Below are 21,627 nucleotides of genomic sequence, written 5' to 3' on the forward strand. Positions count from 1 at the left end.
CTGACCACTCTGTTAGAAGACCTTTGTAACTAAGAAGAATGGGCTTAGCCAAAACACTCCTCACTGGAACAAAATTAAAGCCAAGGACTTAACAGAGCAAAGGTCATTTTCAGGGACACATACCAATAGAATGCACATATAGCAAAAGTGTACCAGTTTTTAAAAAGATTGAATTTCTACAGCCTGTCCTTGTAAGTGTAAAGACAGACAAGATAATTTGTAATTGCAATTAAATTATAATAAAACACTAATTTTGACTCGTCCTCATATCAGCATATGGCAGATATTAATTGGAAGCATAGAAAAATTAAGCATTTTATTTCAGCGAAATGAGAAAATAAGCTTTAACTTTCACTTCAATGCTATGCTAAGTTGACTAAGCAGCAGCATGCCTGAGAAGCAGGAATTGCAAAGTAAGTGAGGTTTGCGCAAAGGGTAAGACAGAGTAGAATAAGCTTCAGTATATGAGTTGAACTTAAAAACATTTATTAGCAGATTTTACTCTCTTGTTGCTGAGAAAAGAAATAAAATGAAAACTAAACCTTCATGCTTAGGGATTCATATACTCTAAAGAAAGGAAAGTACCTCTGAAGTAACACGTGTAACTTAAACATCTCCACGTAGCCCCTGATTGCTAAAGAAATAGAGTGATGTATGGAATGATTTTCTAGGGAATTTGTTAAGAAACTGTTCAAAAAGGGAAGATTTGCATTGGCAAGAAAGATGGGAGGAGAGTTTTCTATGGAGAAGATGGCCGGCACAAGGAAGAAAAAGTGATAAGCAGTTTCACTTGATAAAGAGAGATGGATGAAATGGGGGCAGGGAGAAATGAGTCAGGACGAGTAAAGAGAGGGTGCTTCCAAGACTCAGCAATGTGAGGCCAAAGACTTTTTCTTTAATGTCAATGAAAATCACTCAGCAACTCCATTTTCAGAATGTAACCTTGACAGTGACTATCACCCTCTTCCTCAAAGATAAAAGGAGCTTAAATATAAAGAAAAGAGAAAAAAATGAAAAGATCACTGGGAAATCAGTACCTGAAGAAGAATGTCTTTGGGTGGGCCGTGCTTTCTGAGACTGAGGAGAAGCCCGCAGAGTCATTGGGGAAGATATGAGGACCAGAGAGGCACTTGGTCAGAGAAACAGCACACAGCTGCAGAAACAGTGTGGTTTAAACGACTTTTTGCTATCTTGTTTGTAAAACCTACTCAGTTAATGACTGCCTTTCCTAGAGTGAAAGAGGGGCTGGAAACATCACCAGACTGAGCAAACTTGAGTAGATTTTAGCTGATTACAAATACCTTTTTCAGTAAGCCCTGGGGCTCTGCTTTGTCAGGAGAGAAGTTGGAATCTGCATAATTAAATAGTAATGTATTTTGTTACCTTGATAAAAAGAGCTACTAGTGTGAGAGCTACCAGTCTGAAAGCTGCCTGCAGCATTTATGCACTTGCATAGTTCCTATTCCAGCGTTTCAGAAGGTGGGTACTTGGTGAGGTGTGGGAATAACAGTGCTGTTTGTCCTCACAAGCAGAAGTAGCAGACTGGCACTCAGCTGCAGGGATCCATGCACAAGCGCCATAGAAAGCAGGGCACAGGTGTCTCCAAAACACCTCTCCAAAACGGAAGATGACATTTTTGGTTTTTCCTCATGTGTTTCAGTGTCCAGTATTCTTCCTAGCTCAGAGGACTGAGTCTAGAGAACAGAAGGGGCCTTAGATGTCAGCCAGCTCAGCCTGCGTAGTGAGGAAGCCAAGGCCTTAGGACAGTGCTCTGCCCAGATCACCCAACCTGCAAAGAGCAGAGCCAGGGAGGTACTTGGTCCTTCCCACAGACCAAGGCTCAAGTGACCACTGCCAGAATGACACAAGTCTTTCTCTGCACATTGGGCTAAATTCCCCTTTTGGTTATTTGACCTCGATAATTTCTCTTGCTCTCTGTTACATTTTTACTCTCCTGCTCTGTCCCTTTCTTTTGTAAATATTTGCAAGCAAACAGTGTGCTAGGTATAGAGCTAAATGCTTTCCCTACATTATCTAACTTAATCATCACCATAAATGGACTAGATACATAGTATTTATGTAGTAATATTATCATCCCCATTTGAAGGATGAAGAAACTGAGGCTTACTGAGTTGGTCATCTGGCTCAAGGCTGCATATAGCTAATGTGTAATAAAACCAAGCTGTCAGCCCAGCATGTGAAAGGCTGACCCGAGAGCCTCTTCTCCCTGGCAGGGTACCACACTGCCCCCCTTATTTGGCTGTACAGACTGTCACGTAGTACTGGATGTCATTAGGTGAGAAAATGATGTCTTCTCTCCCCAACATTCCCTTCGACGCAGTTTTTCTTGTCTCCATACCCCATACTTTTCTGGCTCTGTGTAGGGAAGGTGCAGAAGACTGAGCTGCAGTGCTGGGGAGAGGAAATGCAGTAGTAACGAAGGACTCATCGTTACAGGGAGGGGTGTCGGCTGGAAGAAGGGATGTTGCGTGAAGAGAAGAAAGCCATACCCTAAAATTAAGAGTATCCAAAATGGACCCAGAAGAAGAGGAAGGACCTAGAAGGCTGGCAAAATGAGGAAGCATTTACTTGACTTCCTTATTTTAGAAAAGAGGAGCTGGACTGATGACTATTTTCACAGTTATGTCTAGGACAGCACAGGTCCAAGTAGCTATAATAGGCAGCCTGGGCAACCAAGAATACACACAGGAAAAATGCTTCCGAGATACTGGAACATACAGGTTGAAGTAACATCCAGGACTGACTACTAGGAACCAGTTGAGAAAAGTGACAACACATTCTAATCTTTCACAGCTGGTACTCATGATGAGCAAGGCTTAGTCTAAGACCATGATTCAAGGAAACCAGGCACTAGCACCCACTCAGTCCTTTGCAAGAGACAGCCATAAAATGAAAAAATGAGCTGTAGGTGGAGGACACTGGGGGAAAAGTTTTCATCAGATATTAGCGTTTCTATTCAAGTAGAACACAGACAGTTGGAGTCACAATAACAATGATCCTTTGATAAGGACTGTGCTACAGTAATGGTCAGTGTACCTGCCTAGCCCCTTGGTTATATGGGTATCAGTGTAACCCAGATCACATTTCACAGAGTAAAAAACTTAAACTCAGCATAGCTTAAAAAGTAAGCACAATTCAATTCTTCATTTCTGCTCTCATGGATGACTACATGGGAACCAAGTCAAGCACTTCCCACTCCCTTTTTAAACACTTACCTGGAGTATAAGTGATGTAGTTGTAGGAATGAGATCTATGAAAGCTTCACTTGTTGCCAGAAGATCCAAGACACAACCGTATTTGATGACCTCATCCTACTCAGCCACTTAAAAGCAAACCAGGGAGTTAGCCTTCCTCCCTTCCTTTTTCCCTGTTACGTTCTCATTTTGCAATGTTTTTTAAATATGTTAACCTAAATGTTCTTGGAGGCCAAAGGCAATCTAAAGCCAAGTTGTAGGTAAATCTTAGTAAATAGTACTCCCCTCTCAACACACACTGACATCTATAATAAGGCTTCAAAAGATAACTAGATAATTATCATCAACAAAGCATCCCAAAGAAACCAAAAGGATCAAAGGATATTATATAGTTACAGTCAACAGTTGGATTTAATAAAGGGGAATGAGAGAGAATAGTAGGGTCAGGACAAAAATAAAGTAATATAACCTGATTTTGGAAAGCCCAGGGTGGGGGTTTGTTTTGTTTGTTCTGTTTCATTTTGTTTTTAATCCGCAGTGATGGTCTGTTTTCCTAGGAAATGTGAAAGAAGACTAGCCAAGGAAAAGCACGCTGTCCTTTTTGTTCCTTTCCTTTCACACAGCCTTTGGGGAGCACCCAGTGAGACCACCATAAAAGGCCATCTTTGCAGCACATTAGGGACTGAATTTCTTTGGAAAAGGACCAGCACTAACCTATCTTCTACAACAGGGAACAATGTTAATGAGGCCACAATGGAACTCAGATGTGTACTGAAAGTTTCCGTCTGCCAACACCACATACTGCAGCAAATGCAACAGTGAGACTTGTATAGAGAGAATCACTTCTGTGCCAGGGCACGGCACAGAATGGGGCAACGTCTCTATTCACGGAGTGTATAATTAAATCAGAAGGGCAGCACCACCCATAGGGGGTAAAATTTGGAATACACTCAGAAAAACAGTAAGTGAATAGGGGAGGAGAAATCATGGGCATTTAAGTTGTCAGAAAAATTCATCATTGTTTGTCCTTAGACTCTATAGAAGTGGTTCCAAAACATGGGAATTAATGAGCACAGAGGAGGGACTTGAATGAAGGACAGTGAAGGTGGTCTGCCAGAGAGGGGTTGGGGGGATATAAACCGTATGGCTGTGTGACTATAAGGGAATTGGGATCTGGAGAGCGGCCTACAAGCAGGGAGTAGAAATAATTCGCTGAAGCAACACGAGCAAATCCAGGGTGAGGAAGAACCTCAAAAGTGATCACTAAAACGTTTGAATCTAATTAAAAAGCCAGTGGGGGAATTCCATAGTCATAAACTGAACTGGGGGCACACACACACAAAGAACCCCAATCTAGCAACTTTGCTTTAGGTAGCCCAAGGTTATTGCCAAGTGGCATCCCGTGATGGCCAATATTGGAAACTCGTCCTAGCAAGGCAGTGAAAGATCTGCAGATGTCTCCATCTGTATCATCGGCCAAGTTTACTTACCACATTTTGCTATAATAGCTTATAGAAAATAAAAGGGAAAAACATCTTTCTTAATCCACTTGATTATTCTGGGCATGAAATAACTGTCTTCCTGTGTGATGTTTCCTTAAAGAAATAGCTACCTTACAAAAATTCTACCTTTTTAAAGAATGAGGGCTGTTGACAAGAACTGAGACCCCTGTTTCTTTGATGACAGAAGTATGGAGGTAAAAGTGGATTGAGAATATACCTTTAAATGGTACTGCTCAGTGATACGAGAACAAAAATAAAAAACCTTATTTTTTTAGTGATCATTTCCCAACCAATAATTAGGAGGATCAACATTTTCAACAAGAAGGATCAACAATTCCTATTACATTAGCTCAAAACTTAGCAATGCTATTAAGAGCCTGTATAGAGGGGTGGCTAAGAATGGTCTCTGGGTCTAGAGTATCCGAGTTTGAATCCTAGTTCTAACCCTTACTAGCAATACTTGTGACCTTGGACAAGTCATCTAGTAGGTTTGCGCCTTAGTCTCCTCATCTGTAAAATGGGAATAATAGAAGTACTGTGATTGTTGTGAAGATTAAATATATTAAAAACATTTAGAACAGTTGGTTCAGTATATAAGTTTGGTGTACCCTTATAAAAGTTATTTAACCTCTCAGCCTCAACAGAACATAGTGTAAGACCCTGTCTGAAACCTACTAAGTTCTAATAAATACTGACCTTTTTTTGAGTTTTAAGTAAGAGTTTCAAGTAAGAATACACAATGCCAAATAATTTCAAAGAAGTAGCTGAAATTTTGCTGAAACACAAGGACCCAATCCATTAATCCTTCCAACCTTAGTTTCTCAAAAATCAATTATTCTTTAAATTTTTTTCTTAATTTCAGGAGGTATCTTAGAAAATTATAAAAATTTTATATAATCCTCAAAATGTATAAATTTGAATAAAAATGAATATGAAAAGGGAATGAGATACACTGAACTTTCTTAACAATTTAAGCTAAAATGCTGGATTAAAAAAATCAGGAAATGTAGGAAAATGGTGCTAATAGTTGCAACAGACTTTGAATATTCTGAAATCACCACATATAAAGAGACAGAGAAACTAGGTAGAATAAAAAACACATGGTCAACATTGACTCAAAGTAACAAGATATCCTTATAAACCTCAAAATTACGAGTAGCTGGAGAGAAGCTACCAACAGCCAAGTGACCTGTGTTTTATCACTGTCTGTGCAGAAAGCACAGGGGAGCAGTGGGGCCACTGATGGACCTGAGAACACGAAGCCTCAAAACAGCCAGCAGGTGCTCACTGAACAGCCCAGGGCCGATGTGAGAACAGCTACAGAAACTGTCAGAAGCTTTTCCTATTTCCACAGCACACGAATGCAAAGGCCCCCAGTAACGGCAAAAGTATCTGGAGCATTGTAGCCCCTGGGAATACTTAAAACTGACCATCGAGGGCTCGCCTTCAAGGCGAGACCCAAACTAAAGGTAAATGTCTGAATGTAATACACACTGAGAGAACAGGACAATAGGAATAAAGCAAAGAGGTCTGGATAAAGGTGAGGAGAGCGATCAAAGCCAGGAAGTCTGAGAAAGCAAGCCACCACGTTTACTGGGACATTGTGCTGTACACCTGCAACCAACACATTGTAACTGACTGTACCGCAATTAAAAAAATAAATAAACAAACAAGAAAACAGTACACACTACCAACAGAAGAAAGAGCTCTCTGAAATTAGAATAGTTCACAAATGTTTTTCTAAAATTCAGAAAAATTACATATAGAATAGCAAAAAAAAAAAAAAAAAAAAGTAAAATCTCATATGAGGAAAAAAACAGAATAAGGACCAGAAAAGCACTCCTACAATTGAAGTGTCCCACAAAGACTCAAGAAACAAAAAAGTAGTAGTGTACTATTTCTCATGAGCTTAAAGACATAAGTAAAGTGATACACAATATAAAGAAATAGCACATACTAGAGTAACTCAGAACTCAGGTGATATAATTCAACAAAAACTAGAAATAAAAGGAAAAAACATTTTGCAGTTAAGACTAAACTAGAAAGAACACAAGAACAAATAAATTCAACCAATAAAGCCTTACAAAAAGAAGATAAAATAAACTTTTAAAAATCAAAATGGAAAAGGGATAAAAAGAATGTCAGAAAATGGCAGATGTTGACAATAGGTAAAGATAAAACATACAAAATGAGTTCCTGAAGAATAAAACCAAAGCAAAAAAACAAAACAAAACAAAAAAAAAAACCAAACAATTCAGAACACTTCTGAAATTTCAAAAAAATTAAACTCTGTATTTAAATAGTGTAGCTATACCTGAGAACATTATTATTGCAAACTGATCTGTGCCAAGGCATATCTTCATAAAAGTAGTGGACATTGAAGGAAAATAAAATATTCTTTGGGTATTTAGATCAAAAAAGTTGACTTTTATAAGGAGAAAATAGCATCAGACTTCAATAGCAATGCTTTATGCCAAGAGAAGGGAATATTTTTAAAACTGAGTAAAGAACATGTGCCCCAATGAGTCTGTATACAGCACAGTTTTCAAGGATAAAGGGCTCAGATAAACTGCTATTACATGAAAGAACTCAGAAAATACTAGTTTTGTAAGAAATCTAGAGACTGTGGTACAAACAACCAAAATAACTAGAGAGACTTCAGCATAATGACTGATGATGAGCATTATCGACTTTATAATTTGTTAAAAATTAATGTTAAGAGGGAGAAAGCTTAGTATGCAGTGGCTATATCATCTTAACATCAAGATGTCATAAGTCAATAAAAATGCAAGGGAATGTGTTTTAATAGCTTTCAATAATCATAATTGAGTGTGGTAGTATTCTAAGAGTATTGTATGTTTGTTTAAGTGGGATAAAATAAAAGATTAGTTAAGGATGTATCACTCTTAGCTCTGATCACCTGGAAACAATCACCAACATAGTACCTAGTGTGCAGATTCTGGTCTTGAAATACTGTTTCTCATTAAAAGAATCTAAGAGGTTTTAGAGAAATGATGTCTAGGGCAAGAAATACAGAAGATGAGCCTGTAACATCTTGCCACATCAAGAAAGTTATCTAAGAATATCACCCTCCATATGAAGGAAGCTCTCTGAGAGTATTAGGGCAATGTTAGAGGTCTTAGAAGCCAACCTGCAAGTACTCCCTTTAGCCAAAGATAGAACAATTTAAAACATCAATGGGAATAAGAAATGCAATGCACTAAGCCCATAACATATGTTAAAATCATGAATTCATAGTTATTTTTAAAAACTGGTCAATTTTAAGGTGATAGGAACCAATTAATTTTCTTGATAACCAGATAAATAAAAGGACAGACTCAAACATTGATTCTGTTTTCTTGCAGGGAACTGTGTCACTGCTGAGTGATCAAATAGTAGAGGAGATGATAGAATCTTCTCTTCTTAAAAGGACAGAATTCAGAAAATCTCAATGATAGAATCAGAATATCACTGTTTACAACCCCAGTTAATAAATCAAGATATTGGACATCCACAAAACAGTGACATCCAGACATCATTTGCCAACAGACTTGCCAAACAGGTCAGACGTGAGTTTGATCCAGCCTCTGGATCTAGGTGTTAATTTGTGGAAAATACGGAGGACAGAGAAACACATGAACTGTGCCCTTAGTGAACACTCAGCCAAATCCAGTCTATGTGAAATTCTGCAGTTCAAATGGCCTGGGTGTTTGAAAAATAAATTCTTTTTTTTTTTAAATTATATACTACTGTTATTTTTAAAATTATGAAATTTAATTATAGTTGATGTTAACAGAAGGAAAATAACTTGAAGATAAAGTTGTTAAGTTTTATATAACCACAAGGTGATATATTGGAATTTAGGCTTAAGAGATTATAAAAACTTTGAAGGCATCAAAAATAAATTTTAAATAAAAGAAAGGGATAAATGGAGAACTTGTATTTAAAAGAGACTTAAAAAGCATACTATAAAAACTGGGCAATATTAAACTGTAGTATTTAGAGTAGCACACTTGAGTGATAAAATATATGAGATAACCCAAATTACTATAAAAGTCAGGGTGGTGGTTACTTTTAGAGGACCGGAGGGGATGAAATTAGGGTGGAGACACCACGTGGAGGGATTTCTATTTATTGGCCTGGGTGATGGGTATAAGGGTATTAGTATGATAATAGTATACATTGTTATTTTTATCTTACAGCAAAAATGAAATAGTCTTTAAAAACTCATCACACACACACTCGCCACTGTTAAAAAAGTAGATCCATTAAACAAAGTAAATTCAGTGACCCTAGTAGATGACAAGGTGCCAGAAGTACCAGACGCCCTAAAGGTTTGCACCGCACGCTGAGGATCCTGAGCCCCTCTGGTGGCTGTGTGCAGCCCAGGAGACAAGGGAAAGCCTGGAACCTGCCCTCATAAACTCCCACAGAAAACTCTGTCCCCAAAGAGCTAAAGCAGTGCAACAAGGAATAAGAAATAAAGACTACAAAGGTGTGTGAAATTAAAAACAAAAACAAAACTCTTATGGAAGTCTTCTGCCAACAGCTAGATATGATGCACTCTGAGTTACTGTCTCTGTGTTTCCTATGCATTCTAACCAACCAAACAACACCCATCCCCTCAAACCCACAAATGGAGAATTTATGTTACTCAAGTTTGGTAGTTTTCTCTGGTGAAAGAAGAACATCTCTGAAGGAGGGAAAGAATTTTCATGCATAAAAGTCCAAAAAAATGAGCAGCTCACCTAGAGTAATCTTAAATGAACATAAGTAAAAAATCAGTAAAAATGAACAAGTCAACAACTTTGAAGAACTTAGCCAGGATGCATTTCAGAGAAACAAAGAGAGATAAAATAGGGTAGAGAGAGGGGTAAGACAGGTACAGGACAGCATGAAAATGTCTAACCTGCATCTAAATGGAATTCCAGGAGATCTACGGAGAGAAGAGGAAGTCTTCAGGTAATGTTTGTACTTAAATGTCTACGTTAGAAACAGAAGAGAAGAGGGATAAAAATAAGCCAAATGATTAGAAGAAGGAAATTATAAACATAAAACAGAAAAAAAAAAAAAAAAGACCAATAAATTTAGGTAAAAAAACAGTTTCTTGAAAAACCAAGAAGATAAACAGGGCTCCAGGCCTCTGATGAGAGGGTGGAGAGAGACAGAGACACACACACACACACGAAGCAGGCATTAATGGTATTAAAAATGAAAGGTGTATGTAACCTCAGATCACACAGATAATATTCCTTAAAAATTTATGCCAGAAAATGAAAAATAACTAAAAAATGGATGACTTCCTTAAAAATAGTTACCAATACTGATTCAAGAAGACACAGAAAATATGGTCTCCCTAAACATACATAAAAATACAAATCTATGATTGAAATTATTCCTGCAAAGGAGATGCCAGCCCCAGGCAGTTTTATTAATGGGATGTTCCAAGCTATTCAGAAAATAGGTAACTCAAGTGTTATACAAAGTCTTCCAGATCTTAGGAAATGAGGAAACACTTTCCAATTCATTTTATGAAGCTAGAAATACCATATGTGCACTATACAATAAAAAAAAAAGGCCAATCACATGAACATGGATGTAAAAATCCTACACAGAATATTAGTAAGCTGAACCCAGCAATATATAAGGAAGATAAATGTAATAACCAATTTGAATTCATCTTATGCATATAATACTGCTTTCCATTAGAAAATCAATTAATGAAATGCACTACAATAAAAGGCCAAATGAGAAGAAGCATATCATTATCACAAAAGATGAAGAAAAAGGTATTCAATACAAGTCAGTTCTCATTGAAGTCGGCAAATCTGGATGAAGGGGAAGATCCTTTAAAGGTCTGCAAAACCACCACACCACCAGCACCACGACCACGTGTCAGTGACCTTCACGCTGACTGGTGATTTGTGGACGGCATTCACTGGAGAGCAGGACCAAGTCCGTGATGCTGACTATCTTTACATCTACTCGATACTGAACTGAAGGTTCTAATCAGCAGAGACAGAATTGAGAACACATGCAGAGCATGATGGCTGGAAAGGATGGAACAGAATTCTCAGTACTTGTGGATGACACTGCCTGTGTGGAATTCTTTCCTCACAAAAGGATCCTTCAGATAAAAGTTTATGAATGCAAGAGACTAGCAGAATCTTGATTGAAGATTTTGAAATAAGAATCTTTAAACAATATTAAGTCAGCTGCCTCTTAAAATGCCAACAATGACAGCTTGGAAAATACAGTTTTAAAAATACAAAATGTCACTAAAAATGTAAAGTACTTAGGAATATATTTTACAAAAGATGGCCAAAACCTTCATAAAGAAAATTATAAAGCTCTGTTGATAGGCATCTTAAAAGGCCAATTTGTCTTTAAAAAATTAAATGTAAAGAGAGATGATTTGAGACAGAAAGACCCATTATCATTAAAATATCAGTTCTCTTTATACTGATTTATGGATTCATGCAATTTCCATGAAAATTGCAACATAAAACTTTCATAAGCTGATTCTAAAATTATATGGAGAAACAAAAGTCCATGTACAGTCAAGACAAGAAGAACAAATTTTAGGTATCCCCCAGATATCAAGATTTCTACCAAAGTTTAGAGCAATGAAAACAATGTGGTATCATACAATAGACATGTGGATCAATAAAACAGAAAAAGGAATCTGGAAACACATGAATATGGGGGGACCGAACAGGCTCTGCCTGTCAGTGAAGGAAATCAATGATAATGACCGGTTATGTATAAGAAAAAAATCAAAATAAAACTGGATCTTTACCTCACCAAACCACAAAATCTAGTCCAAGATATTAAAGACACAGCTGAAAACTCTACACTATAAAAACTGTAGAGGAGGTAATGGGACCATATGATTATGCTATGAAAGGATTCCTTTAAAGAACATACCAAAGGTATAAACCACAGAGAAAATATTAATAATTTGATTACATTAAATTGAAGATCTATTCCTCAAAAACATTTTAAAAGGTAAACCTCAAACTGGAGAAAATTTGCAACACATATCAACAAATATTTTTTACCTAAGATACATAAAAATGTTTATGAATTATTAAGAAAAAGATAACCCAGTAGGGGGAAATGGGCAAAAGAACTAAAGAGGCATTTCACTGAAGAGTAAACACAAGTGACCTATAAATACATGAAAAATGTTCAGTCTGATATGTAATTATTTAATGCAAATTAAAATCATGACGTACCATTTGACACTCCCACCAAATTGGCAAAAAAAATTTTTAATTAATTAATATCAAGTGTTGGCAAGGATGTGGATTGATGGGAACTCTTACCTACTGCAGTTGAGAGTGTAAATTAGAATTATCACTTCGGAAAACAGTCTGTCATCATGTGGTAAGTTAAATATGTGTATAACCTACTACCTGACTACACCACCGCTAGGTTTAAGCCCTAGAGAAATTCTTGCACATGGACACCAGGAGGAGTTACGAAAAAGAATGTTCTTAATACTGTTTAGGATAGCAAACAAACCAGTATCAAACAAAACCCCTAGCGTCCAGCTAAACATTAACCAGCAGAATTTGGATACATAAATTGCTACATAGTCATACAACAGAATGCTATACGACATGAAAAATTAATGAAATGAGTATGACACATCAACAAGGCTGAATCACAAAAACATTCCAAAACAGAAGAAGGAAATCACAGAAGAGTTTGCAAAATAATTTATAAAAGTTCAAAATAAGCAAAACTAGATACACAGACACACATTTATATTATAGAAATATGTAGTAAAATGATAAAAAAAGAAGGAAATTTTTAACAAAAATGGAATAGTAGTGTTCCCATAAGAGAGGGAGGAGAACATAATCAGAAAGGCAGACATGAAGCCTCCAGAGTACAAGTATTTTCTGGATGAGGGCTGGGGGCACACGGTAGTTCCTCTGGTTATAAATTTAAACTGAGCTGATACGAGTTCATATGTTTTAATGAATATTATCTATTTCACTAAAACTACGTGTATACATATATACTTATACCAGAGAGAAAAATGAATTTATGGCATTTGAGCCAAGAGACAGCCACTGATGTATTAAGGAGCTTTAGGCCGCACCACAACCTACTGCAAAGTAAAAGTGCCTCCGAGTGGTCAGTGGACTCATCCTTGGGCACTTACACTAGTGACGGCGGCTGCTACAGCTTTATCTCCACGTAGCCCGCACTCCCACCCTCGTCCACTGTGTTACTGCGGCAACAGAAACATTACCATACAACATGAGAACCCGTACTGCCCACGTCCAGGGGGTAGGACGGGAGAGGGATGCCTGCTTCCGGCCCGCCAGGGGAAACCAGACTGTCAGCACTTCCTTCCAGGGGAGTCAAGTACTGTCTTCTATTTCATAAGTGAACAGACATCTGTTGGAGGCTGACCCTCTGTCAGTGCACATATGGCACAGACACACACACACACAGTGCACACATGGCAGCAGCAGAGAGGCACTTCGAGAGGCCAGGAAGAGAAGCCGCCTAAGATGACCGACGGGACAGTATCTGAGAGCTCGGAGCAGGCGAAGCAGCCTGGGCACCCGAGGTGGCTCCAGGAGCAATTTAAATGATGAAGTGCTATGCACTAAATGCAGAGGAGACTCACAGGACAAGGCAATCCATCACTGCCAGGCTTATCTTCTGACAAGGAGTAGGACTGCCGCTTCCAGCTGTAACATTAAAATGTAATGTTTCCGCTGGGACTCAGCATGGCAGGCTTCCCCGAAGCTTCAGTTTCACTCAGTTAACTAACTATGAGAGAATGTGACATTGGTATTTACTTTTTCTACAGGGACAAATCATTCCCAGCAGGAGGGAGAAGTTGTTATTTTAGGTCTGTTTTGTTTTGTCATTAAAAAGAAATGACTCACACAGTAGTAAATAAACTCTTGTTACAGGGAAATTTTTTTCCCTCTATAATTCTGTCAATTGACCTTAATGCTGACAATCATTTCTTTTGTTTTCTGGGTACATGATGGGTAAACGAGCAAGAGATAAGTGTTAGAACGAGGTCTGAAAATTAACTCTACCACTTACTAGCTGTGATCTTCAGTAGGCTACATAAGTTCTCTGAGCCTGTTTCCCCCACTAAAAATTGAGAGGAACACATTTACTGTGTAGTGTGATTTGCTAAAGATGAAGTGAAATGCTGTAGTTGAAGCACTTCAGCACAGTGTCTAAGTTTCTGTTTCTCTAAGAAACAATAAATTTTAGCCTTTTTCTTAATGACTCTGATATTCTATGATATAGAGAGAAACAGCTTACCTTTCACTTTGGCCTTACAAAGTCAGTTCTATATGACCGCACATCTAATCATGAACTGTCCCTTAGTCACTGCAGGCTAAAGTGTGTATTAACCATTTTACTCCCCCTTACCCAGACATAAAAAGGTTTCTATTAAAATTTAATATTTAATGATAATGTTGAAGGAAGCATTTTCCACACCTCCTCCCCAGCACATCTTTTACCTTGTCAAAGGCAGTATAAAATGTTGACCAAACGCCAGAGTAAACATACGCTTCCTCATCCACTGCTGATAATTACAGCATTGTGTTTGGGGTGCTTTTAACAAACTGGAAAATGATTTCACAGGTGACTGTGCACTTGAACTCACAACAGTTCCATGAGGTAGGCAGGGAAGATGTGAAGAGCCCTACTTTACAGCTAAGGAACCTGAAACTAAGAGAGAAAATGACAAAGCCACAGTGTTCAAGCACATTTTCTATGAAAGGGTAATTGGAGGCGATTGGGAATGTCAGGGTTATTGGACTTTGGAAAACTCTGTTTTCCCAAGAATGAAGTCAGCGTTGGAGATAGCCAAAGTGGCCAGTTATTAGAGGAAAAGGATCATTAGTGGGAAGCAGACAAAGTCAAGAGGCACAGAGCTTTATCTTCCCATTTCCCAATACACTCACCCATGTGTCTCAACTTTTCCACCCATAACCTTGAGAAAGCAAAAATGCTGCTGCTTACCTCTCTCATGAGTATACCGCAGTGTCATTATTGTGTACAGATACAAGCTTGATGATGTACTAGTCAAGGTTTTATGCTAACCACAGCAATACGAACACTTAAAAATGCATAAACATAAAACATTTTAAGTGCTAGTAGAAAATCTTGGTGATAAAGGAAAGGAAAAGAATATTTTTCTAAGGATACATGGGCTAAAAGATGATAAAAAATCAGATGAGGTTAGATAAATCAGCATTATAACTTTGCCATTACTATCTGAATAGTTTTTGGAAGTTGCAAAATCAAACTACGAGGCATGGACAGGTGATACAGTTTTTGAGGCCACAAAAGTGTAAAAGCCCTCTAATTTGGATCATAATTCTTTAACTAATCACATATACCAGCTCTTAAAATAATCCACTCTGAAGTGCTCTTAGAACAGAGCAAGTTGTCCTGGTAGTCGTCACCTTTCAGGACATTCAAGGACACTGCATATGCTCACTGATAGCCCACAACCCCTTAAGCATTCCTAGCCGAGGACAGAACTGCAGTTCAGAAGCCCCACCCTCCCTTCATTCTGGATAAGCTTGCACAGATTGGAAGGCAAATGCAAACAAAGGTCATTAACAGAAACCCTCGTTTAAATAAAAACCAAGCACAAGTTTCTGGTTTATCATTTGAGACTTCATTTTTTTTTTTTTAATAAGGTACTGGGGACTGAACCCAGGACCTTGTGCATGCTAAGCACACACCCTACTTACTGAGCTATATCCCTCCCCTGGTTTATCATTTGAACCTGGAAGACCAAGGATCTCAATATACAATAAAAAAACCTAGTCCTACCAACACCCATGAGCAAAACAGCACACACTAGTGGGTCATCATTAGGTGGTTGCTGCCTAATTCTGACTTAATAGGCGTGAACATAATTTGCCCTATGATTTTTCACAAAACATGATACAACTTCCTTCCAATACTGGGAGAGATTTTATTATATGGCAGCAGAACAAGCCTGCTTAAAAACTCCCTCTTGCTCTCTTTAACTTATTCAATTAATAAACATCTTTTGAATGTTTGCCATTTGTTGGACGCTGTATCAAAGAACTCACAGTCTTATAGGGGAGACAGGTAAGTCAAGCATCAAATTTTTATGCTAATTCTAGAGTGACGAAAAATACTTGATGCAGTGATAAGCAGGACAGAAAGCTCTCATGGAGGATGAGGTGATTAACAAGGTCTCAAATGGGTATAAACTTTATATGGCAAAAAGGAGGAGCAGCTTCTATCAGAGCCGTCTGGATAAAGGCAGGAAACATGATAAATACAGCGAGTCTCAGAAATCAGATGCAGTGCCACATGGCTGGAGCACAGAGCACAGACAGAAGGGGGACATGTGCCAAAAGAAACACTGAGCCGCAGAGGAAGACAAAGATTCCACTATCTAAGACTTTCTGCTCCATGTTAAAAACCAGTATTGGAGAGCTGAATATAATCAGTCACTGAAAAGATTTCACTCTGTAGGCAGTGGGAGTGGATTTTTACCATAGAACAATCAGCTTGGTGCTATCTGGGTACACAGCGAACTCATAAAGAAGGAATTCTAGAGGTGTGGATACCAGTTACAAGACAATTTTAAAAGTCCAAGTTAAGACGTGGAGAGGCCCTAAACTAAAAGAATGGGGGATGGAAAAGAAAATTGAGACTATATATATATATATATATATATATATATATATATATATATATATATATATATATATATATAAAAAATACAGAGTTGACAGAATTTAGTGACCAGCTAGAAATAAGAGGGTGAAGAGGAAAGCTTAAAACAGCTGTCATGTTTTTTTACTTGGCCAGCTAAATGGATGACGGTGCCTTAGCTCTATTAGAGACGGCATGAAGTGGAATGCCAGGGGTGCTCTTAGAGGCCTGGTTTATCCCTCTTCTGTAAGATTAATCACATTTCGCTTTGTATTGCAGTAGGTTTGGGTCATTTCACCACCCCCTCCCCCAACAGACCCATAAAGCTTCTTGAGGGAGAAAGTTCTGTCACATATCCCATTGTCCCTGCATATATCCTCTCAGAGCATGTTTGTATAACATGATTATGTAACATCACTGACCCACTGTAAACAGTTAAAAGTTCTGACTCACTGAATACACGTACAACTCCAAAGGTTAGATGTGTCAAAACTATGTATTTTCTCCTTTGAGCAAAATAGTTGTCACTTAAAATGCAAATAACTCACCTCAATTGTGTAACAATTTGGACTTCTACTGACTAGCTTCATTTCAGACTCAGAACACCCCCTGCAAATCTCAGTGTCCAATCTGCAAGGGACTTTCTGGACTATCTACTACAAATCCCAGTTTTAAAGGTGAACTCTGTGACTCAGGAAACTTACATGACGAGCCCAAAGTCACAGAAAAAGTACAGCTGACCCTTGAACAACATGAGTGTGAACTGTGCAGGCCCCCTTATTTGAGGATGTCCTCCCAGCAGTAAACGCGGCAGTACTACGCGAGCTGGCTGAATCCACGAACACAGAGAAACTGCAGACAGGAAGGGCCAACTGTAATTATGCACTAATTTTCAACTGCGTGGAGGGTTGGTGCCCCCAGCTCTTGAGTTGTTCAGGAGTCAACTGTATCTGGTGACGGGACAGATATCAAGCAGAACATATTAAGTTTCGAAATATTTGTCAACCAAGATAGTTGTAACAGATTTGAAGATAATACAAGATGTCAAATTTAGCTGGGATGAATTCAGTTTTAAAAGTGCTTGATATTTTGCACGAACAAAACAAAACAAAACAAAACACACACCCTCAAGGCAAACATCTTAGAGACATTTTCTTAAATAATTCTTCCCTCTGACAGTGAAATGTAAGGACCACAGCTCCACTTTGAATCCTGTATTAGTAAGTATAAGTAAGACAGATTCTTACCGTGATCTTCTGAAGAGACTGGTGACCTAAAATGAGATAATAAGCATGGTAAATCTTTTGTAAGTGATACTGATAATTATAAGTACAACAGTGATCAAGGATAATCTCATGGAAATTATACCCCCCAAATTCAGGTAAATACAAATTCAGTATAGTAGATGGTGTAATTCATGTGTTGGTTGAATGGTAACTTCTAATCAACAACTCTGAAGGCTTACCTGGATTCTTGAGTGGTAGATATTACTAAAATGTCAGAATTTAGCATGGTGACATAAGACTGAAAAAAAATGTAGTTAAGTCTGGATTTATCACATACAAAAAAAAAGAACTCACAGAAATGCGGGATTGAATGAAATCCCGTGATGTGACTAACTGCTCAAGGTCAAGTCTCCAGAGAAAATGCCAGGGACGTCAGTAAGCACTAGATTAAGTGATTGTAGGTAAAAAGAATTCCATGTGGACAGTGAAAAAATGAGACAGAGGAAAAGAAATGACATGGACCTTTATCATGACTGTTTGCTTCCACTCCGTGGAATGGATGTTTGAGTGAGCATGGCGGAGCCCCTCTGTTTGCGGGCCTCCCATTGCTCAGCCTGTGAGAATCAGGTTGAGGCAATAGGGCACGGGTCCCCTGGCACTTTTATGAAGCCATGACTTTCACCTGTCACTTCAGACTCAGCAGTAATTATGACATTAAGATACTGATGGATCCTCACACCAGTCCCTTTCACGCTAATAACCGCCTTTTCTTTCTCAGGGGACTACAATTACTCTGAGCAACACAGATGCAACCTTGTGGATGAATCCCCCACCAGCTTGAGAGATCTGACCCGGACTACCAACTCACGCTCCTCTTGGGAGGAGGAGAGACACATCATACTGTCCTCAGAAGTGTCAGAATTTTGAAGGGAAAGGCAAGAAACCAGGAGGGAGGTGCCCTCTCCTCTAAATGATGGGACTGTGGGAGCCCACAGCAGGGAGATGACCAAAGGAAAATGTATTGGTTTGGTAATAAAGCTACCAAACTTTACAGAACTAATATTTATAGATAGTTATAACTAACGTTTATGAGACATGATGACAAATGTTGGGGCAAGGATGCCTCAGTGGATGCATAGCAGTTGAAGGAACTTTTTAGCTACTTTGGGATACTCAATACTGCTTTATCTACTGACGAGAAACATTTTTGTCCGTTATGTGAACAGTAAGTAAAGTATAAAAAAAGACACAGTAGTAACAGTGAGAAAGCCTCAAACTTCCATTTAGGGGCAAAGTGTGAAATCATTTCAACCTCATGGGTCACGTCAAATAAACATTTGCATGTGAAAAGTACGCAGGGGCCCAAGTTCTGGTGGAGAGAAAATGGGTCTCCGGGAGCAGCGGGAGGGAACCTGACATGGAACTAAGTCATGGCTGCAGAATCGGCTGCCTGAGAGGTGCCCTCGGCCTCCCGAGCTGGAGGGGATCCGTCCTCTCCCTGAGAGCCGCTACTTCACACTGGCCACACACCAGTCCTCCCACGAAGCTGGGAGCTCCCTGGGAACTAGGACCGCGTCTCATTCAGAACATAGTGGGCCCCTGACTAAAATGTATTGAAGTGAACTAACTTCAGCTCCACGACACTAGTGTTAAGACTCAGACATACTCTGGAGCTCCTTAAAAAAGTCATCACACCACCTTCAAATGACCTTCACGTTCACCAGCTCCTCAACGAGTTGGGAGGGAGGGGTCCAGGGAGTGAGCCTGAAGCTCCAAACGTGGCCCCGCAACAGAGACGCCCACAATCAAAGGGGCAGAGGGTGCTGGATGGAGCCCAAGAGGGATTGGAAGGGGAGTCTAAAGAGAAACATACACTGCAATTAGATTAATTTCTTCAGCTGCCTAGCGATAAAAGAGAGTCAGCAACAAGGAAGCATCTTTACTCCTGTTTTCTGATGGGACATAAACAAAAGCATGTCTTGGACGGTTTGCAATTACTTTCTCACAGAGCTACAGGAATAAAGGGAAACCCATGACAATGCACGACTCAGCGCCTCAGGTGGAAGGCTTGGGAGAGGTGTTTTTGCTGCCTTTCTGTAAAAGCAAAGCACCAATACTAAGTTTGAAAAATTCCAGATGGCTCCCTAATGGTCCCCAGGGGATGCCTTCTGCAGCATGTCCAGGCAGTGGGGAAGGACTATCGATTTCAGACCGTTTTCTAAGGATTAGTCATGTTGAGTTTCTGTGCCGAATGTCTCCTGCACGCCTGGAATTGTGGAATTTTAAGACATATGGAGTATTTCAATCTCACTCAGTGTTTCACCTTTCACTGTAAACTGTACTAGTGAGACACTGCACATCATCCATTATTGCTGTAAATGGGCATAGAGAGTTTTCAGGAAAGAAGAAATACCACAAAATCAGCAGTCTAAGGAGTTATTTTTAAAACAGAGAGGCTGAATCCCAGGGAGCATCTTCCTTTGCCCGACAACTAAGGAAGGCACAAAAGCTGAAAGCTTGCAGCTTCTCCTCCCGCAGCACCCGAGAGGCGTGGGGTTTTCTCCCAGCCTGTTTATCTCTCCTCCACACACTCCACCTCCGAGGACGCAGCTGCTCTCACGGTGCAAACTCACTTTACTAGCACTCAGATAACTCCGGGATTTAGCGTTCTTCTCCTTTGGTCTTTCCTCATCACAAGTCTTTTATTATGGTCTAGAGGATATCTGTATTTGATTTTGCTCTGTTTTATTTGTTTTCGGTATTATTTTACACTTTTATTTATATTCTATTCAAATTCAGCAAAGGAAGACAATGAAAACAAAACCTCAAGTCCTGCATTTAAAAATCTGTCTCCTGTTTCATTAAACCTGAATAATTATTATTCAGATTTGAATCTTCCCATTTATGTTGATACGAACCTGAATAATAATCATTACTTGAGCCCCTATTAAGTACCAGGCCCTGTGCCAAGTGATAGGTATTAAAAAAGGAACAAGATACCAGTTTCAAGGAACTCAAAATCTAGTGAGGGAGGGAAATATGTAAACAAGTGATTATAATATAGTGAAAAAATGCAATAATCAAAACATGGATGAGTAAAGAGGAGGCACAGAAGAGAAAACCGATTCTCTTCCAAAAAAAGTAAAACAAGGCTTCAGAAAGCAACACCATCTGAGCTGGGCTTTGAATGGTACGTAGAAGCTTATTAGGTAAGTAAGAAAAAAGAATTCTAGGTGGAAGCTACAGGCATATGAAAAGGAGTAAATATGAAATTCGGCAACATCTTATCAGATATACAAGCAACTCGTTGCTCAAATGTAAAGGAGTAGAAAACATCAGATCTAGAGACACAAGAGGGAGAGGCCGCTCCATTCAGGGGCTGAGGGGCCTATTTGAAGTGCTTGTAGTTTACCTTCTAAGCTACATGGAGCCAGGTTTTGAAGCACAGAAGTTACTCACTCACCCGGGCTTTTGGGCAGGCAGCTGTGGAGAGCAGGCAGTGGGAGAGCCAGAAGCAAGATAGAAGACCAGCTACAGGCTACTGTCGCCAAACGTCCACAGCAAGATCTCTGCTCTTCCGTTCTTTTTGAAATTCATGGACAATAACAGGGAAAATGAGAAGCAGAAAAGGAAGCATCATCTTTGGCGAAACTAGCAGATGTCCATAAACCAGACTGTCATATATGAAGAGCAACCAAGTATAGCAAAACTGGACCAAAACTGGACCAAGTTTCAGGGAGACAAGAGTGTTTCCATCTTAGTCAACGGCGGAGACATGACTACATCATGCACCACAGAATCTAGACAGAGCCCTCAGCTCCCAGCTCTTCGCAGCATAATCAAACCCTGGAGGAAAGTGCTGCTAATAAGACGATATACCCAAAGTCAAGGTTCCAGAAACACGCCAACCCAGTGGCCTTCATCATCCATCCCAAACTAGTGGTTCCAAAAAGAACTCACCCAGTGGAAAGATGAGTAATGAAC

At 39.2% G+C, this 21,627-nt stretch overlaps 1 protein-coding gene and 1 long non-coding RNA gene across 4 annotated transcripts in view; one reads left to right on the forward strand and one right to left on the reverse strand.

Annotated features, from left to right (window-relative positions):
- LOC116664820 overlaps nucleotides 1–19,640 on the forward strand; it is a 70,741-nt gene extending 51,101 nt beyond the window's left edge. The window contains exon 3 of the long non-coding RNA XR_004321285.1: nucleotides 18,422–19,640. This is a non-coding gene — a long non-coding RNA (uncharacterized LOC116664820). The remainder of the gene's footprint in view (nucleotides 1–18,421) is intronic.
- DGKI (diacylglycerol kinase iota) overlaps nucleotides 1–21,627 on the reverse strand; it is a 397,841-nt gene that overhangs the window by 28,851 nt on the left and 347,363 nt on the right. For all 3 annotated transcript variants that reach the window (XM_032483433.1, XM_032483435.1, XM_032483434.1), the window contains one exon: nucleotides 17,665–17,690. In XM_032483433.1, coding sequence (XP_032339324.1) covers nucleotides 17,665–17,690 — 26 coding nt within the window. The remainder of the gene's footprint in view (nucleotides 1–17,664; nucleotides 17,691–21,627) is intronic.

The sequence above is a fragment of the Camelus ferus genome, chromosome 7, assembly GCF_009834535.1.
Source record: "Camelus ferus isolate YT-003-E chromosome 7, BCGSAC_Cfer_1.0, whole genome shotgun sequence".
NCBI lineage: Eukaryota > Metazoa > Chordata > Mammalia > Artiodactyla > Camelidae > Camelus > Camelus ferus.